This window comes from Aphelocoma coerulescens, chromosome 14 (genome assembly GCF_041296385.1).
Source record: "Aphelocoma coerulescens isolate FSJ_1873_10779 chromosome 14, UR_Acoe_1.0, whole genome shotgun sequence".
Lineage (NCBI taxonomy): Eukaryota > Metazoa > Chordata > Aves > Passeriformes > Corvidae > Aphelocoma > Aphelocoma coerulescens.
In genome coordinates, this window is record NC_091028.1 from 10,398,033 (window position 1) to 10,414,717 (window position 16,685).

The following is a 16,685-nucleotide window of genomic DNA, read 5'->3' on the forward strand; positions in this document are numbered from 1 at the left end:
CAGGGTGCACAGGGGGCTCTGGGCTTACCTTATGTTTGGGACATCTCAGAGAGAAGCTCTCCTCGGTTAATAAGCAACCTGTGAGGAGGGGACAAGGATGTGTCAGGGGACATCCTGCACTGCAAAGCAGCTGTCCCTGAGTAGGGGGAATGCAGTGTCCCCCTGGTCCATGGCCACCCAGCAGCCACAGCGTTTGTGTGAAGGGCTCAGCTGAGGCCAGACAAGCTTGTGACACCTGCCAGTGCTGCCAGCACAGTGGGCATCACCATCCTGGCAATCCAGTGAGCCACGAGCCCACCCCTCACCTTGGAGCAACAGGCCCCATGTTCAGCTGGCTCAGGGAGTGCCCAGGACCTCGCGCCCCATCCCCGTGGCCGAGCTCACCTGTGTCGACGGCACATGCGTAGTGGTAGGTGTGGGGACACCCCTTCTGGCAGCAGCCCACGGTGGCTCCTGCTTGCTGGCAGCTCGAGCACTTCTGTACACGCACCCGGGAATTCGGAGCAGGGAAGGAGAGATGTGGAGAGACAGAGAGACCCCGTCAGAGCCCAGTGCAGAAGAAGAGAACCACAACAGCCCCAGCAGCAAGGGCAACGCGGGTGTCCCCGATTCTCTCCAGCCCCTCCTTGCCTTTCCCAGGCAACATGCTTCCTCCCGTGCCAGCGCACTGTGAATAACACCATTCCTGTCAATTGGCTGTCTGCAGCCATGCACGAGATTTCTACCTGCCATACCACTCTCCTGGATAACACTGAGCCCACAGCTGTGCTCCATGGGGAAGGAGGTGAAGGGACATGACCTGGGTTGCGCCCAGCCTGCCCCATCCCCAGCGGGTGAGGGTGGGATGGGAGTACCTGGCTCTGTGGTGAGGGCAGCAGCCTCCAGACAGCCATGAAATGGGCACACAGGCTTAGAAATACAGCCAGCCCCCAAACCTGGCACTGGGGGAGTTGCTGGAAACCTCCTGCCCAGCCTCTGTCCCCTCCCTCTCCCCAGCACTAAAAATCCACATCACAGAATCCCACAATGGTGTGGAAGGAACCGTAAAAAAGCTCATCTCATTCCACCCCCCTCCCACAGGCAGGGACACTTTCCATTAGACCAGGTTGCTCCAAGTCCCATCCAGCCTTGAACACCTCCAGGAATGGGGCAGCCACAACTTCTTGTCCCCTTCAGCAACCTCCCTATCTTGCTCACACAATGTGGCCTTGCTTCAATTACTGTGGGAGAGGAGCAGGCAGCGTCATCCCCTCCCTCCAGCTTCCATTCCCCTGCTGCCCATCACGGTGGCATCAGGCCGCATTGTGCCCATTTTCATCTCCCACTCTGCAGCATCTGTCCTGCTCTGAGCCACCCCATGCAACACAGGACTGGGCCAGGGGATGTGAGAATCCCAGGGGGGCCCAGTCGCCTTCCTAAAACATAATACCGTAGTTATTTCTGTGCCTAAAAAAGAGAGTTCGGGTGCTATCAGCAACGCAGCAGCACAAATCTCATAGGGACCCAGCGGGGCTCACGGTGCTGAGCACCTGCCCTGCTCTCCCAGGGCAAAACTCCTAATTTTCATCCCGACCAGAGGTGCAGACACAGGAATGGCTGAAGGAGGCCAGCGGGAGATGCCGCCTCGGGATGCGGCCCCGGGCGTGCGGCCGAGCTCTTACCAGGTCTGCAGCCGCCTTGACAGCCTCCTGCAGCCCATAGAGCTTCCCCGCCACCAGGAAAACCCCAGCGGTCCATACGGCACAGGCCTCGTGCAGCCAGTGCTCCTGCGTGTCGCCCGCCGGCTCCTGCGGCGGGGACTCGGCCTTGTGACATTCGTGCCGCCGGGGCTTTTCGGCCGCCTCCTCGCCCTCTGTCCTCTCGTCACAGCAGTAGCAGCTCTGCAGCCGACGGAACATGCCCCGCGGGCTGGAGCGCAGCGCGCTCTGCTTGGCCGCCTCGGCGGCCCCCTCCGGCCGCGCCGCCTTCCCGCCGCAGCCGCCCTCAGTCCCGCGGGGCGCCCGCTCGGCTGCGGCGGGCACGGTGGAGTCCTCGCCCGGCCCCTCCGCCCGCGCCTTCTCCTTCAGCCGGGATTTCTTCTTGGGCAGGCAGTCCTCGGGGTAGTAGGGCCCGCAGAGGTCCCCCAGGTCCTTGTAGTTGGCGGGGTTGCGGCAGAGGCAGCAGACCAGGCACGCGGCGCTCAGCGCCTTCGACACCACCGGCCCCATGTGCATGGTGGAGGAGGCGGGCAGAGCCGCCCGCGGCCGCGGCGCCGGCCCGGCCGGTCCCCGCTGCAGCCGCGCCTCGTCGCCGGGCGAGTTCACGACGGTGCAGGTGGTGGTGAACTCTCCGCGCCGCTCCACGCGGACGTAGGGAGCGAAGGGCGGGGCCCGGCTGTCCGCCCGCAGCCGCTTGCAGGAGATGTATTTCAGCCGGATCTCGGGCTCGGCGGGGTGCAGCAGCGGGGCCTGCTGGGGCTGCCGCCGCCGCTTCCCGCGGCTCTTGCACCGCGCCGGCACCGCCTTGGCCTTGCCGTGGCCCAGACGCTTCCGCTGCCGCTTGGAGTAGCCGTTGTAGTTGGAGTGGTTGGCCCGCGGCTTCGGGCCCCGCGCCGACCCGGCGGCGGAACGTCCCTCAGCAGGGCCGTCGCTGCCCCCCGCCTCCTTCTCCTCAGTCTTTGGTTTCTTCTCTCGAGGCGCCTCCTCCGCACCGCCCGGGCCGGCCACACGCTCCCGGGGCAGCGGTGGTGGCAGTGCAGGGTTCAGGGGCGCCTTGGCCATGCCCAGCGCTGCCGCTTTGCCCTTGCGGTTCCTCTTCTTGGGCAGGAGCCCCAGGTTCTTGGCCACCACGTTGGGGCTGGACTGGGTCCCCGGCGTTGACCCACAGGCCTCCCCCTGGCAGCCATCATGGGACAGCTTCTTCCCACCACCCGGCTTCCCCTTTGGTGCTCGGCCATTGGGGTTCCGGCAGAGCGGCTCAGCCACCGGCATTGTGGGCACCTTCTGTGCTGCCGCCAGCTTGGGCAGCCGCGCGTCGCCCACTGCCACAGCCACCCCACTGTGCTTCACCACCCGCTCCCGCTCCACCCCAGCTGGGCTCAGGGAGGAGCCATAGGCAGCCACTGTGGCTGCCACTGCTGTGGCTGCTGGTTTGCAGGTGAACTTCTTCAGGTTGGGAGAGGTGATCTTCTGGACGATGGCCTCCAGCTTGAGGCCACGGCCCTTGCGGGGAGGCAACACTTTGGTCTTAGTGGCCTCCTGGAAAGCTGCCCGGGAGGTGATCTTGATGCAGACATCAGGGGCCTCCTTTGGCAGGGGGGGCTTCGGGATGGCTTCACCAGAGCTCTTGGGGGGCAGCTTGGCTTTCACCTTTTTGGCCACCGGCATCTTCTTGAAGAGGCTGGGGGGACCCTCTGGCTTCTCCTCCTTCACACCACCGCTGTTGCTCCGCAGGACCAGGTTCCTCTTTTTGGTGGGGATTGGGGAGATGAAGGTGGACTTCCTCTTCAGTGAGTGCAGGGGCCGCTCTGACATCTTGCCCCCCATGCCCGGCCCCGCTTTGGGCAGCTTCATCCGGGCACCCACCTTGCCCTCCTTGTGGGGGCTGCCCGGTGCTGGCAGCTTGAAGGCAGGTGGGAGGTGGTTGTTGGATATGAGCTTTTTGGGTGCCTTGCAGTTCTTCAGCCGGACATCACCTGCCCGCTTGCCCCTCTGCCGCTTGGTGTAGAAAACCTCCTGTGTCTTTGTCCGGGAGCGCAGGATCATCGACCGCTGGTCCCTCTCCCCAGCTTCCACCGCGTCCCCCTCCAGTGGTGTCGGCCCTGCCACCTCCTCTGCTGCCACCAAGCCAGGCACCAGGAGGGTAGCATCACTGGTGTTTTGGACAACCCTGGGGGCCGGCCGGCTGTTGCGTTTCCTGGTTTTGAAAGCCACCCGTTGCTTCACGCCACAGCCAGGCTTCTTCCCCAGCTTCTCCTGGTGTGCGGGGGCTTTCAGTCCCTCCAGTGGGGCGGGGGCGCGGGGCTCGGCCAGGGCGGTGAAGGAGCGGGTGCACATGCGTGCTGGCAGGCCCTCGGCTGGAAACCGGGGCGTTTGGCTCTGGGCGCTCTTGCTCGGTACCTCCGTCTGTCCGTCTGGCCCCAGGCAGGTGCCGGCCACACTGCTGGCTGCTGGCAGCTCATCGAATGGACTCAGCATGGTGCTGCCAGGGCCATCCCCCTCTGGCAGCCGGCAGTGGACCCTCTTGTTGCGGAGGCTCTTGCCCCGTGAGACAGGCTCCATCTTCCCCAGCACATTTTCGGGTGTGAGTTGCTGCTTCACCATGACCGATGAGGCAGATTCAGCATCAGCTGCCTCCAGGTGAGACGTCTCCCCTCCGCCATTCTCCTCCTCAGGCTGGATGTGGGGCAGGGAGGATTTGAACCAGCTCTTCACCTTGGTCTCCGTGCCCACAGCAGGGCCCAGCAGGATGACGGACTGGCCGGAGAGGCGTGGAGTGGGAGCTGAGCTCTCCTTCTCCACTGTGCTGACAGTCTCCTCAGCAGACACGGGCACCTCGCTGGAGGACAGCACAGCCGGCATCTCTGGGGGCTTGGGTGGTGAAGCATCATATGTCACTGACTTCTGCTCTGAGCCAGCCAGCTCACAAAGCGAGGAGTACTCCTCTGCCTCCAGGTCTGACTCTTTCAGATCCGGTGAGGAGATGATGGGGATCTCACTGAAGTCCCCGGCCGAGCAGCAGTGCCGGGTGTCCTGCAGCCACCTCTCGCTGTCTGCCTTTGTTGCTTCATCGTAGGTCAGTGTCTCCTCCTCCTCCTCCATCACCTGCTGGCCAAAGTCCTGGACTGGCTCGCTCTTGGCTGGTTGCTCTCCATCGCACAGGTCCAAGCCGCAGGCGTTTTTTTTCTCCTTGCAGGAGCTCACCAGTTTGCTGGGGAACAAGCCCTTGGGGAGGTCAGTGGCCTGGAGGTCCTTCCATCGCAGGCAGGCCTCGCCCAGGCTCTCCTCCGGCCACTCAAAATGCTCCATGGCATTCTCAGACGCCACCGAGTTGGCAGTGGTGTTTGAGTAGCAGCTGTAGCCGGTGGCTCCCGCACTTGACGTCGCTGCTGGGATGCTGGGCTTGGAGTTGAAGGCCAGTGGGGCAGTGTCCTTCAGCACATCCTTGGTTTCAGTGGCTGTGAACTCCACCTGGGGACCCTCATACACCTCCTCACTAAAGTCCTTCCCCGTGCTGGCCCCTGAAGCTTTGTCCAGCTTGAGGGGCTCAGTGAGCGTGCTGGAGTCACCCTGGCTGGGCCAGGCACCCTTCACCATGGAGTCCAGGCTGGGCCGGTGATTCTCCAGCTGGAAGGGGGACTTAGTGGCCTCCTTGCTCAGCATGGGCAAGTTGGCCCAGGCTTTGTCCGCCTTCTCGCTGATGGCATCCTGCAGGACAATGATCTCAGAAGCCAGCTCCTCCTGGGACAGGGCGCTGAGGAGCAGTCGGGGGCAGTCCCGTTCATTGGTCACATACTTGGTGAAGGTCTCCAGGGGCAGCGTGGCATGGATACTCTGGAATGAGTCATCTGATTTGGTGGACATGTCGTCTGGGGAGGTCACAGAGCAGGTGGACACTGACTCAGGCTTTGCCTTGGAGTTGCTGTTGACGCGGGCAGGACTGCGGTTCTGGTTGCAGTACAGGAAACTTCTCTCCAGCTGGTCCTCTGACCCACTGAGATAGTCAGTGTCCTGTGTCTCAGCGTGGACAGACTGGGGGGTGCTCAGTGGGTCGGACAGGGGGGTCCCCACCTGCTCTGCCGAGTAGGTGCTGCTCTCAGGACTGCAGTGCTGCCCTTTGAGCTGCTCGGGGGTCCTTGCTGGGGTCTTGATGCCCTTTTTCTGGGGCACAGCTGCTTTGGAGAGCAGCAGCTGCTGGACAGTGTTGGAGATGTTCTCCACCTGGGAGGTGAGTGCTGTAAGGCTCTGCAGGCTCAGGTCTGACAGCAGGTTTTCGGGCAGCTTCTCCTTCTGCAAGTTTTTGCAGTTTCCAGATTGAGTGTCGGGGCTCGTCCCGTCGGTGGGAGAAGGGTTCAGCAGCGGCATGAAATGGCTGTGGTCAGCAATGCCAGCTGGGAAGGCACCAGCACTCAGCGGCTGCTGGCTGTATTGGAAGTTCTCCAGGTTGGGCATCAGTGGGGAGGGAGTGGAACTGTAGGACGGGGACCTGCCGACGGAGCGAGCCGGCGAGTGGCTGGCGCTGGGGCTGAAGGTCTGGTAGTACTGCTCCGGCGTCCGCACAGGCGGCGCATCGCCCGGGCAGTAGGTCTGGCCTGGCTGGTTGTAATGTTGGTACTTGGCCAGGTTTTGGTAGTGGAGGGTCTCTGAGGCATGATGCCGCCCCTGCATGGGCTGTGGGGGCTGCGGGGGCTGTGGTGGCTGTGGGGGCTGTGGTGGCGGTGGGGGCTGTGGGGGCTGCGGCGGTGGCTGCGGGGGCTGCTCATAGCCGATGCGGTTGGGCTGGTAGCCGTGCAGGTTGGGCACACGAGGGCCAGGGGCCAGGCTGGCAGCGCTGCCCAGGGGCCGCTCCAGTGGCGGCTGCCCCGAGGGCGCCGTGCAGCTCTTGTAGGAGTGTGCCGGCTGGCTGCCCCCCGGCACCGAGGAGTAGGTGGAGGAGGCAGGGAAGGACTGGGAGTGCTGCCCGAAGTGAGGGCTCTGTGAGAAGGGCATGGGTGAGGAGACATCGTTGGGCAGTTTCTGCCGCTGCAGCTTGGGGTAGGGGAGCGCGGGCGGCTGCTGCTGCTGCTGCTGCTGCTGCTGCGGCTGCTGCTGCTGGAAGTGAGTCCGGAAGGGCAGCGAGGTGGCTGCTGGCTCATGGTATGGCCGCCCACCCGCCAATGCCGCCGTCTTCTTCATCAGGTTGTCCTCATACTTGGCCACACCACCGGGCAGCGCCTGTGGCTGGCCACCCCACGCCTGCAGGCTCTCGTCCCCGGAATACCGGGCCGGATAAGGGCTGTTCTCCTGCACGGTGTAATTGGAAAAGGCCGGCCTGCCCTGCAGCTGCTGCCCTGCTAATTGCTTGTTTCCCCGGTGGTATTTCTCCACGGCGCTGTTCTCATAGCCCGCATATGGCAGCTGCTGCTGACTGTAGTACTCCTTCGCCACCAGCCTCTGCCGCTCGCAGTTCGGCCCTGCCTGACTTTGATGCCTGTAATTCTCCAGGCGTGATGTATCTTGTGAAGTCGGCTGGTAGCTCTGCTGGTTGCCATGGAAACCACACCTTTCTCGAAAGGACTGCATGGCGCGGGCTCGTTATCTGCGAAGAGAGAGAGGCGAGAATTCAAATGAAGCGTCGCCACCATGGTGGGCCGGGGACCGAAAAGGCCAGCGTCACCTGCACCATGGGGGCATCATCGCCTCCCCTCCCCTCAACTGCTGGGCATCGCCCCACAGCTGCCCTGGAATACAGCACGTGATGCTGCATCACCTCACATTGCCCTACATTGTCTGGCATCACCCCATGGTGCATTGAATTGCCTGCATGGCTTTGCATTGCTCTCCAACACCTCACCTTGTGTTTCACCTCCTTGCATCATATTGCCTTGCATTACATTGCCCTGCATTTCATCTCCTTGCATCTTGTTGCCTTGCATCACCCTGAATTGCATCGCCCTGATTTGCCCTGCATTGCATCGCCTCATGCTACCCTTGCTTCATGTTGCCTTGCATTTCATCACCCTGGTTTGCATCGCCCTGCATCACATTGCTGTGCATCATCCTGCATCACATCACTTTCCATTTCAGCTCCCTGCATTGGGTTGTCTTGCATTGCATCGCCCTGAATTGCATTGCCCTGCATTGCATCCTCCTGCCTCACCTCACATCACCCTGCACCACATCACCTTGCATTTCATCGCCCTGCATCGTGCTGCCCTGCATTGCATTGGCTTGCATGGCTCTACATCTCATTGCCCTGCATGGCATCCCATCCCATTGTCCTGCATCCCATCCCTGTGCACTGCACTGCCCTGGATGGCAGCAGCTGGCTCCATGTCACCTTGCATCGCTCTGCATCGTGCCATGTCACCCTGCATCACATTGCCTGGCACTGCATCCCCACCTTGCAGCATCCTGCACTCCCCTCTATCCCACCTCCTTGCATGGCAGCACGGTGCCCACGAGCAGGAGGGTGCTGGGATCTGGTTGCTCCCTCCCTACCTGCAGTGGGCCCAGACACCCTCCTGCCCCTGCTGCTGGAGCTGCCCACCCCTCCCTGCCTGCCCCACCTGGTGCAGTGACCCCCACACCGTGTCGGGGTCCTCCAGCCCTGCTTTGTGTTTCACACATCCACCACCCCTCACATCCGCAAATCACTCCCGCCCTTCTCACACGCCTCCCCAGGGATGCCGGGATCCTGCGAGCGCCTCTGCACACCCCTCTTACCGCCATTCTTTTTAATTATTGGGCTAATTACTGGAAGCAGCAGCACAGAGGGCCAGAACCACAGGCTCTGCTGCAAAAAAAGTCATTTCAACTTGCTGGCTCTGCCCGTCTCTGCCGGCTGCTGCCTCCTGCAGCCCCCCCGGCCCCAGCGATCCCTCTGCCCCGGTGCGATGCCATCTGGAAGCTGTCTGCTCCCGCCAGCAGCCGTCATTACTGAGTGCCTCACCACCATCGTCATTAAAGCTCCCCATTTCCTCACCCCGCTTGCTCTGGGAGCAGAGACACACCTGGGTCACTGGTTTGATCTCTTTAGGCAGTCAAGTGGCTTGTGGGGGCTAATGAAGGGCTTGGTGGGAGGAGGATGCATCCTGCCTGTCCCCAGCACCGGTGGGTTGAAGGTACTGGGGTGGACACAAGCCTGTTTTGAACGTGAATTGAGATTTGGCAGCCTGGGTTAGGGCAGCCCCAAGGGTCTGTAGCTGTTCAGGGACATCCCCAGTGCTGCTCCCTTGGCAGTGACACAGCGGTGGCACCAGTGCTGTCCCCTCAGCCTCCATCAAGGCAATGAGTGTAACAAGAGGGGAGGGGTGGGGTGCTGGTGCTGTCTGTGCCGAGCCCACCCCAGCTCCTGGCACGTTTTCCTGTGGTGCCAGGCAGCCTTGAGCCAGGACACGGATTCACTTGTGTCCCCACATGTCACTGCACCACTGTCATGCCACCACCACAACATGCCAAACACTGCAAGGCTCCAGACAGTCCCTTTGCTGGAGGTTCTGCCACAGCCACATAAACCACACTGCTGGTTTGACGAGTCCCAGCTCGGTCCCTTTTCCTTGCAGCACCCACCAGTAACACCTCAGCCCCTTTTAGGGGTCTGCAAACATACACACGGGGCTTTATTTAGTTCTATTTCCATAAACACCAGCTGCTCAGGAATGCACCGATCACACAGTGTCCTCGGGCACCACTGGAGCCCGGCTCAGTGCCACCCACACTAGCCCAGCACCTCATCTTTCCCTTTTCCCCATCCCCTTTTGGGATGTTTTTGATGTCACTGCCACATATTGCAGCTGTGTCTTGCAGGCTCTGCAGGCAACTGGATGCAGCTAAAGCCTAAATTCCAGGGAAAAAATGGTCAAAAACATCTGGAAAGCTGGCACAAAAGCTGCCTACCACAGCATGGCATCCTGTGCCAGCCCTGTGCCAGTGCTGCTGGAACAAAGGCAGGAAAATCAAAGCCAGGCTGTGGGGCAGCCCTGGGCAGTGGTAGGAGAATTAATGGGAGCAAAGGGCCCCACATGCTGTGTGGGAGTGGGTTTGAAAAATGAAATCGGCTTGAGAAGACCCTGGGCTGAAGCTTTAGGGGGAGCTTTTCTCCCCTTTCTCCTTTATTATTAATTATCATGATTAATTAATTATTGTTATTAATTAATTATTGTTAATTTTACAAACAGCTGGGACAATGTCAGGATGAGCAAAAGCGCATGGTGCAAGGGGACGGATCAGTCACTGGCACACAGAGGTGGGGATGCACAGAGGGAACATGTTCCAGCTGAAATCCCATGAGGCAGAGGTCCCATGTCCCTGTGGGCCACCTGGGCACCAGGCTGTCCCTGGCAGGGGACACACTCATCACCAGCAGCACCCGGACCCATTGGCAGAGCCAGAGGCCGGTTCTGCCCTCGGATCCGCCACAGCTTTGCTGGGGAAGGGCTGTGCCAGATGTTGTGCCTGATGTAGGCTGTTTCCGAGCAAACGCTTTAATGGCATCAAATCAAGCTGTCAACAGCAGGGAGGTTATGGCCTTCCCCCGGAGAGGGAGGTGGCTGTGGCTGGTCCCAGGGGCCCTACATACTCACTGTCCCTGCCACGTCCCTGCTGGACATGCTCTCCTGACCCTGAAGAAGTTTCCAGCCACTGCCTCTGAGATGGGAATCTGTACAGGGCTGTCAGTGCATGGCTGTGGCTGGACACTTGCCCTCGGCCAAGCTGTGCTGTGGCCAGGGCTCATGGTGTGGGTCCCTGGGAAGGGAGAAGGCAAGGACTTGGGGCCACCATGGTGACCAGCACGGGCGCAACCCTGTCCCCGGAACACAAGGAGCAGTGCTCACTGCTGGCTATAGCCACCACAGAGCATCCCATCCTCTTGGTCCCAAGGGAGCGTGGGCAACCCAGCACAGCCCCTGTGTCACTCATGGGGCACACAGAAGGACCTGATGCACCTCCCAGCACCAGGGCATGACCTGGGGCCATGATGGTGCACGAGGTCATGCTGCAGGTGCAGGGGGCTGCCATGGTGCAGGGGGCTGATGCATGGCACGGGGCTGGTGCCGGGAGCGAGCTGGGGCACCACGCGGCACTGCCAGGCCAGCACAGCCGCCCGCTCGCACAGTGGCCCGCAGCCCGCCTGCTGCCCAGGAGGATTTGTGCTGCGTGGCTGGATTCCGTGTTATTTTCCTCCCCCCACTCCTCCTTCTTTCCTTCCCTGCCTTCTCCCCTTTCCTCCCCCTTCTTCTTGCCTGGCAGGGACATGGCATGGCCAGATCCGGAGCCCTCTGAAGGCAGCCCAGGACTTCCCATGGCAGGGACCCTCGGTAAGCACCCAAAACCCACAACGCCTCAGCCCCAGGGGGCAAAGGGTATTCCCCGTTTCCCTGCACGCTGGCCCTGCTTCCCAGCTGCTGCTCATCCCACGGGGCCTGATCCAGCCCTGCTGCTCCTCCGGCTGCTCCCTTGCCTTCGATGCTGCGCCATCAATGAGGACTCAGCGACTAAAAATAGCAGCACGCTCTCACAGGGGGATGCTCTGCCATCAGAGCAGCGCTGGCACAGCGGACACCCCGTTCCCCACCCCAAACCCCTGGCGCAAACCCCGTCCCCTCGTCCCCCAGTCAGATGTGCAGCCCCATATGGTGAGGTGGTATCGGAGCTGGGAATGAAGGCACTGGACCCCCCTGGATCCCCCGGCAGCTCTCAGGGAGGGGAATAAGCGCCTATCGAGTAGCGTCAGCCCCGGATTTGTTTAATTGTGAGCTGGTGGAGTTTAAAGAAACCCTTTCTGGCTGGCTGCCACACCGCAAAGTGCTCCGGAGAATTTGATTATTAAGGGAGGAGAGAAAAGGGGAGGCTGCGGGGGGGAGCTGGGGTGTGTGGGACAGACCAGGAAAGGGCATCCTGCCTCAGGAGCTGGGAATGAGAGCCACTGGGGGGATGGAATACAGGCAGACCCCCCTCAGCAGTGCAGAGGGACCCGTGGGGCTCGTGCGGGGTAGGGGCAAACCCTCCGCACAGTTGTGGAGCTGCTGCTGTTTGTCTGTCCCTGAACCCCATGGACACCCGCTGCCAATGCACTCCCCCTTACTGCACTGTCCCCCAATAAACCCCTTTAATGCACCTCAATAATGGTCCCCCTCCCCAGTGAACCCCTTTAATACACCCTCTCTCCAGTGCACCCCTTCAATGCACTCTCATTAGTGCACCCTTGCCCCAATGCACCCCAATAATGTGCTCTCCCTCCAGTGAACCCCTTTAATACACCTCCCCAATCCCTCCCATCACCATCACCATCTCCCACCACGCTGGTGCTCCTTCCCAGTGCAGCGACTGGGGGGTTATGGTACCCCAGGGCAGCCCGCAGCCCCCCGCGCCCCCCCAGCCCCGCGTCCCGCCCCATTTCGGCGCTCAGCCGACCGGAGCAGCTGTTCCCTGCACACTTCACTTGCCCGCAGATGATGATAAATGGAGCTGGGGCTGCGCCGCCCATTGCGTGGGGGTGGGCGGATGTGGGTAAGGAGGAGGAGGAAGAATGGGGTCCCCATCTCCTGCAGACCCCCCTCCCCCCCAGATCACGCTGCTCCTCCCATCCAGCTGCTTGGGAATTCCCTGGGCAGGTTCCCCCCCCTCCCGCCCAAACCGCCCTCCCGGGGGGTGGAACCTGCCCAGGGAATTCCCATCGCAATGGGGTGCATTCCCATCCCCAGATCAGTGTCCCATTTGGGGGCCACAGTCCTTCACTGCTGCCCCCCTCCCAGCTCTGCTCCTCCCCAGTGAGGAATTTTTCTTGGGAAAAAATCCACCGCCTGCGAACCGCACTCATGACTCAACGTTTCTGCTGGCCCCGGTTCCTCTGTCGCTTGCCAGGGGAAGCCCGTGGCCGCCCCAACCTCATCCCCTCACATGGAAATCCGGCTCAGCCGCCAGCTCCAGCCTCTCTCCCCTTGGTTTTTCCTCCTTTATTTTGGAAAGGGGGGGTTGGGTCCTTGATGTCAGGGATGGGAGGTTTGCAGAGGGTTGGGCTGGGGAGAGTGATGGGAGGTTCTGGGAGTCAGAGCAAGCTGCTGTGTTTTTTTCTTGGTGGTGGAAAATGTCAGTCGGTAAGGAAGGATTTGGAAAGGAAGGAAGGAAAAAAAAAGGGGAATAAAAGGAAGAAAAAAGGGAAAAAGAAGAAAAAGGGGAGAGAGGGAAAAAAAAGGAAAAATAAGAAAAGGAAAAGAGAAAGAAAAAGAAAAAGAAAAAGAAAAAGAAAAAGAAAAAGAGAAAGAAAAAGAAAAAGAAAAAGAAAAAGAAAAAGAAAAAGAAAAAGAAAAAGAAAAAGAAAAAGAAAAAGAAAAAGAAAAAGGAGAAAAAGAAAAAAGAGAAAAAGGTATAAAAAGAAAAAAGAGGAAAAAAAAAAAGGGAAAAAGATGGGGGGCGGGGGAGGAAGGCTGGAGGCTCACAGCAAAACAGATGCTCAGCCTGAGCCTTCCTGGGCAAATTCCCTCTCTGGGATGAACTGTATTCCACTCCGGAGCAAAATTCATGGCCGGATGTACCATGGAGTGAGGCTCCACATGATCGCACTTGCAGCCAGCAGTTGGACATCAACCTTGGGGCTCTGAGGGGAGAGGAAAACCAGCCCTGCAGGAGGCTGGAAACACAGCCGAGGTTAGGAGGGATTCAGAGCAATTCCAGTCTCCAAACCCAAATCCTGGTGTAGACCTGCCTGGAGCTGTCAGTACCGTGGTGCCAGGGCACCGATGGGCACAGCTGTGGCCGTGGGGTTGTTGTCACCACCATGGTGACCTTCAGCCACCCCTCCAGCCTCACCCCAAGTGAGCAGCACGGTGCTGGTGCAAAGCAACAGCCTGGCCAGTTCCCCACACGCTCACGTTTTTCTTCTTTACTCATTTTCTGCCTGACAGGTTTGGATCCTTCTTCCTTCCTCCCTTCCTTCCTCCCTCCTCTCCTGCTCTCAGCCTGACTCACTTCAATTCCAATAATAATTAACCATTCCAATCATTACTGTGACCGCTAATATTGACCCTCCCTCCTCCCGCATCCTGTTTGTCCCCTGCCTCAGTTTCCCTTGAAGCAGGACAGAAGCTCCATCCCTGCAAGGAAAGGTGGGGAGCAGATGCCATGCCTTTGGCACCTGCCTCCGGGATGCTGATGCCCCAAGGGGTTCATGCTGCTTGCAACAAAAATAAAAGCAAATAAAAGCTCTCCCAAGTATGGGAGAGGGAATGGATCCTCATCCTAGTCCTGGATCTGGTCTGCATCTTGTGATGATTGCTCATGGATGCGGTCGGATGCATAAGGCTGCACTCACTGGGAAATGTGACAGGGATGGCTCATGGTCCCCTGGCACCTGCTGACCCTTCAGCCCAGCAAACCAACACCAAACCTGATGGCAGGACCTGGCACTCACCCAGCAGCTTGGAGCTGGAAAATCTACTGGGTTGAAACCAGGACCACTCTCTAGCTGTGCCTCAGTTTCCCCACTGTAGGGTGGTCCGGGTTTGTGTTGTCCACAGTGTTGAGGCTGGGAAGTGCCAGCCCAGGAGCATGGGAATGGAGCAGGCTCATGTCCCAGCCCTAGGATCCTGGACCTCCTCCCCAGTGCATCTCTCCATCCCCAACAGAACTGGAGACCCCAAAGACTGGCAGGTGGCTATCACCCCCAGGACATTCCCAGCTCTTCTGAATGTACCACTAGGTCCAGCCGCTCTGGCTCATCCCTGGTCACAGCCAGCTTCTCTACTGGGAAAACTCCCGGCAAGTTCACGCTGCAACATCAAAAACCAGGAGGCCTCAGCTGCTGTGGGATGGCTGCTAACAGCAAAGGACAGACCCTGGCACCATTCCATGCCTCCTCCCCACCTCAAGCTCTGGGAGGAGATGGGGCTTTGTCCCAGTGTCCCCACCATGTCGGGTACATGGGGACATTTACACCTGTGTTTTAGACGAGCGCTATTCAGTTATCACTGGTGATCCCAGAGACATCCCCAGTCCCAGCCTCATTGAGACCCCCTCGCCAGGATCCATGGTTACGGGGGGCATTACCCTGTCCCCCTTTTGCCTTCCTGTGGCAACTCCTGCCTTCACTTTTTGGGCAGCCAATCTCATGATCCAGCAACCACCAGCTCCCCACTGCCATCCCAGCCAAACCCCTCAGATACGGGCACCCCACAGATGCCACGTTTCAGCATCTGCCCACAGACAGGTCCATCCACCGGAGCCAAACCCGGCTGTGCTGCTGCCAGGCTCTGCCCTAAGCCATCCCCTGCCGGCAGCAGACAGCTCGGTAATGAAGCGTAATGCTCTGACACTCCCCTGAGTGACAGTGGCCAGCACCGGCTGTGTCCCCATGGCTCAGCACGGCCTCCTGTGCCTGCCAGGGAGGGGATGAGCATCCCCCTGCCACAAGCAGGGCTGGGGGCTGGGGAGTGGTCACCTGCTAGGGGGATGCTGAGCAAAAATCCCTCGGGGAAAAGGAAAAATAAGAATAAAAGGGGTTGAAAGAAATAAATCAAGTCAAAAAATATAAAAGAAAAGAAGGCTGAAAATAATAAATCGAGGTTTGATGCTGTGTGGTAAATTATTTTGGTATTATATATTCCCCAGCTTCAAATCCTGAAGACAAATACTGGGGCAGGTGAAGTGGGAAGCAGATTTCCAAAGGCCTTCTCCCGGCTCCCGGTTATTGACTCTGTCAATCACGGCAGGCGCCGTCCCCACCTTTGGCACCCCGCAAAATCGGTTCCTTTTGTTCCTGCTGAAAAACTGGGGAGGGGGAAGAGGAGGGGAGAGGAATTTGGGGCAGGGAACTTCCAAAAGAGATGATTAAGGAGTTAATCTGCCTGAAATAGATAAGGAGCTTAGAGCTGCTGGTATTTGACTGTCCAAGTTTGGATTCAGCATGTCTTAAACACTGGCTGGAATGTACTTAGATATGACCAAAGTACATGTCCCCCCGAGGAATTACCAGGTTGCCAATTAGATTTGCTTCCCAGATTCACTCAAACCTTCACAAGCTTCTTCAGAGCAGGAAAATTGCTGCCTGTCCCTGGGGAGACAGCAGAGCAGCCACTGCTGCCTGGCCCTGCAGCCAGCACAGCACGGCATGGCACGACACGAGATCCCAGTGGGCAGCCACAGGATTTGCAGGAAGGTGGCCCAGCCAGGATGACGGCAAGGCAGGGATTCCTGTGCCAGGGTATGGGGGCACCAGGCATAGCCTGGTGGGTGATGCTGGGGGAATTCGGGTGCTTTTGGGTACTTGGGGTGCCGGTGTGAGCCTTGCCATGGTCGTGGTGCCGGTGCACTGGTGGGGCTCTCAGCAGAGCAGGCTCAGCATTCCATGGGGTTGCAGAGCCACGGCTCTCCCTACCTCCAACCAGGCTCACAGTGCTGCCATGCAGGCAAATCCAACCTAAAACACCCCAGCTCGACCTCCAGGCCAGGGACACAACACAGAACAGAGCCATGATGGCACGTGGGGAAGGCAAACAAAGACCAAAACATGAACAAACCCCAGCGGTGAACACCTGGCTCCCGGTCCCTGTGAGCACCTGGCACACCACAAACTCACCACAACCCAATGCTCAGAGCAGTGAGACGCCCTGCCCATGCCAGGGTGAGGGTTACCACTCAGGGGCCACAACAACATCCAGCACTGGGACAAAGCGGAGGTAGAAAGGCAAACACCAACCCCTGCAAAAACCCCTCCCTATCCATTTATTTTAACCACTCCATTCCCATCCTTGTTATTTATGGTGCTTCATAACACAATGGTCAAAGTAATGAAGTTTGGGGGGGGTTGCATGACGAACACAGAGGTAGGACCATGATGGGGGATCCCACCACCAGCTCGCACATGCAGGCACCAAGTTCCTTTCCAATCCAGGGCTGTATTCACTAAATCTGAGCTCGGCTTCTCTGCTGGCATCCCAACCCCATAGAAAAGTGTTGGGAGTGGCAGCCAGTCTCACCAGGCCGGTGTCAGCATCACTGGAACAGCAGCGG

At 59.5% G+C, this 16,685-nt stretch overlaps 1 protein-coding gene across 3 annotated transcripts in view; it reads right to left on the reverse strand.

Annotated features, from left to right (window-relative positions):
• The window catches only part of RAI1 (retinoic acid induced 1), a 74,486-nt gene that overhangs the window by 1,886 nt on the left and 55,915 nt on the right, over positions 1-16,685 (reverse strand). For all 3 annotated transcript variants that reach the window (XM_069029532.1, XM_069029533.1, XM_069029534.1), the window contains 3 exons: positions 1,662-7,275; positions 385-478; positions 29-78 (listed from right to left, as the gene is read on the reverse strand). In XM_069029532.1, the coding sequence (XP_068885633.1) occupies positions 29-78; positions 385-478; positions 1,662-7,259 (5,742 nt within the window). In that variant the 5' untranslated portion in view covers positions 7,260-7,275. The remainder of the gene's footprint in view (positions 1-28; positions 79-384; positions 479-1,661; positions 7,276-16,685) is intronic.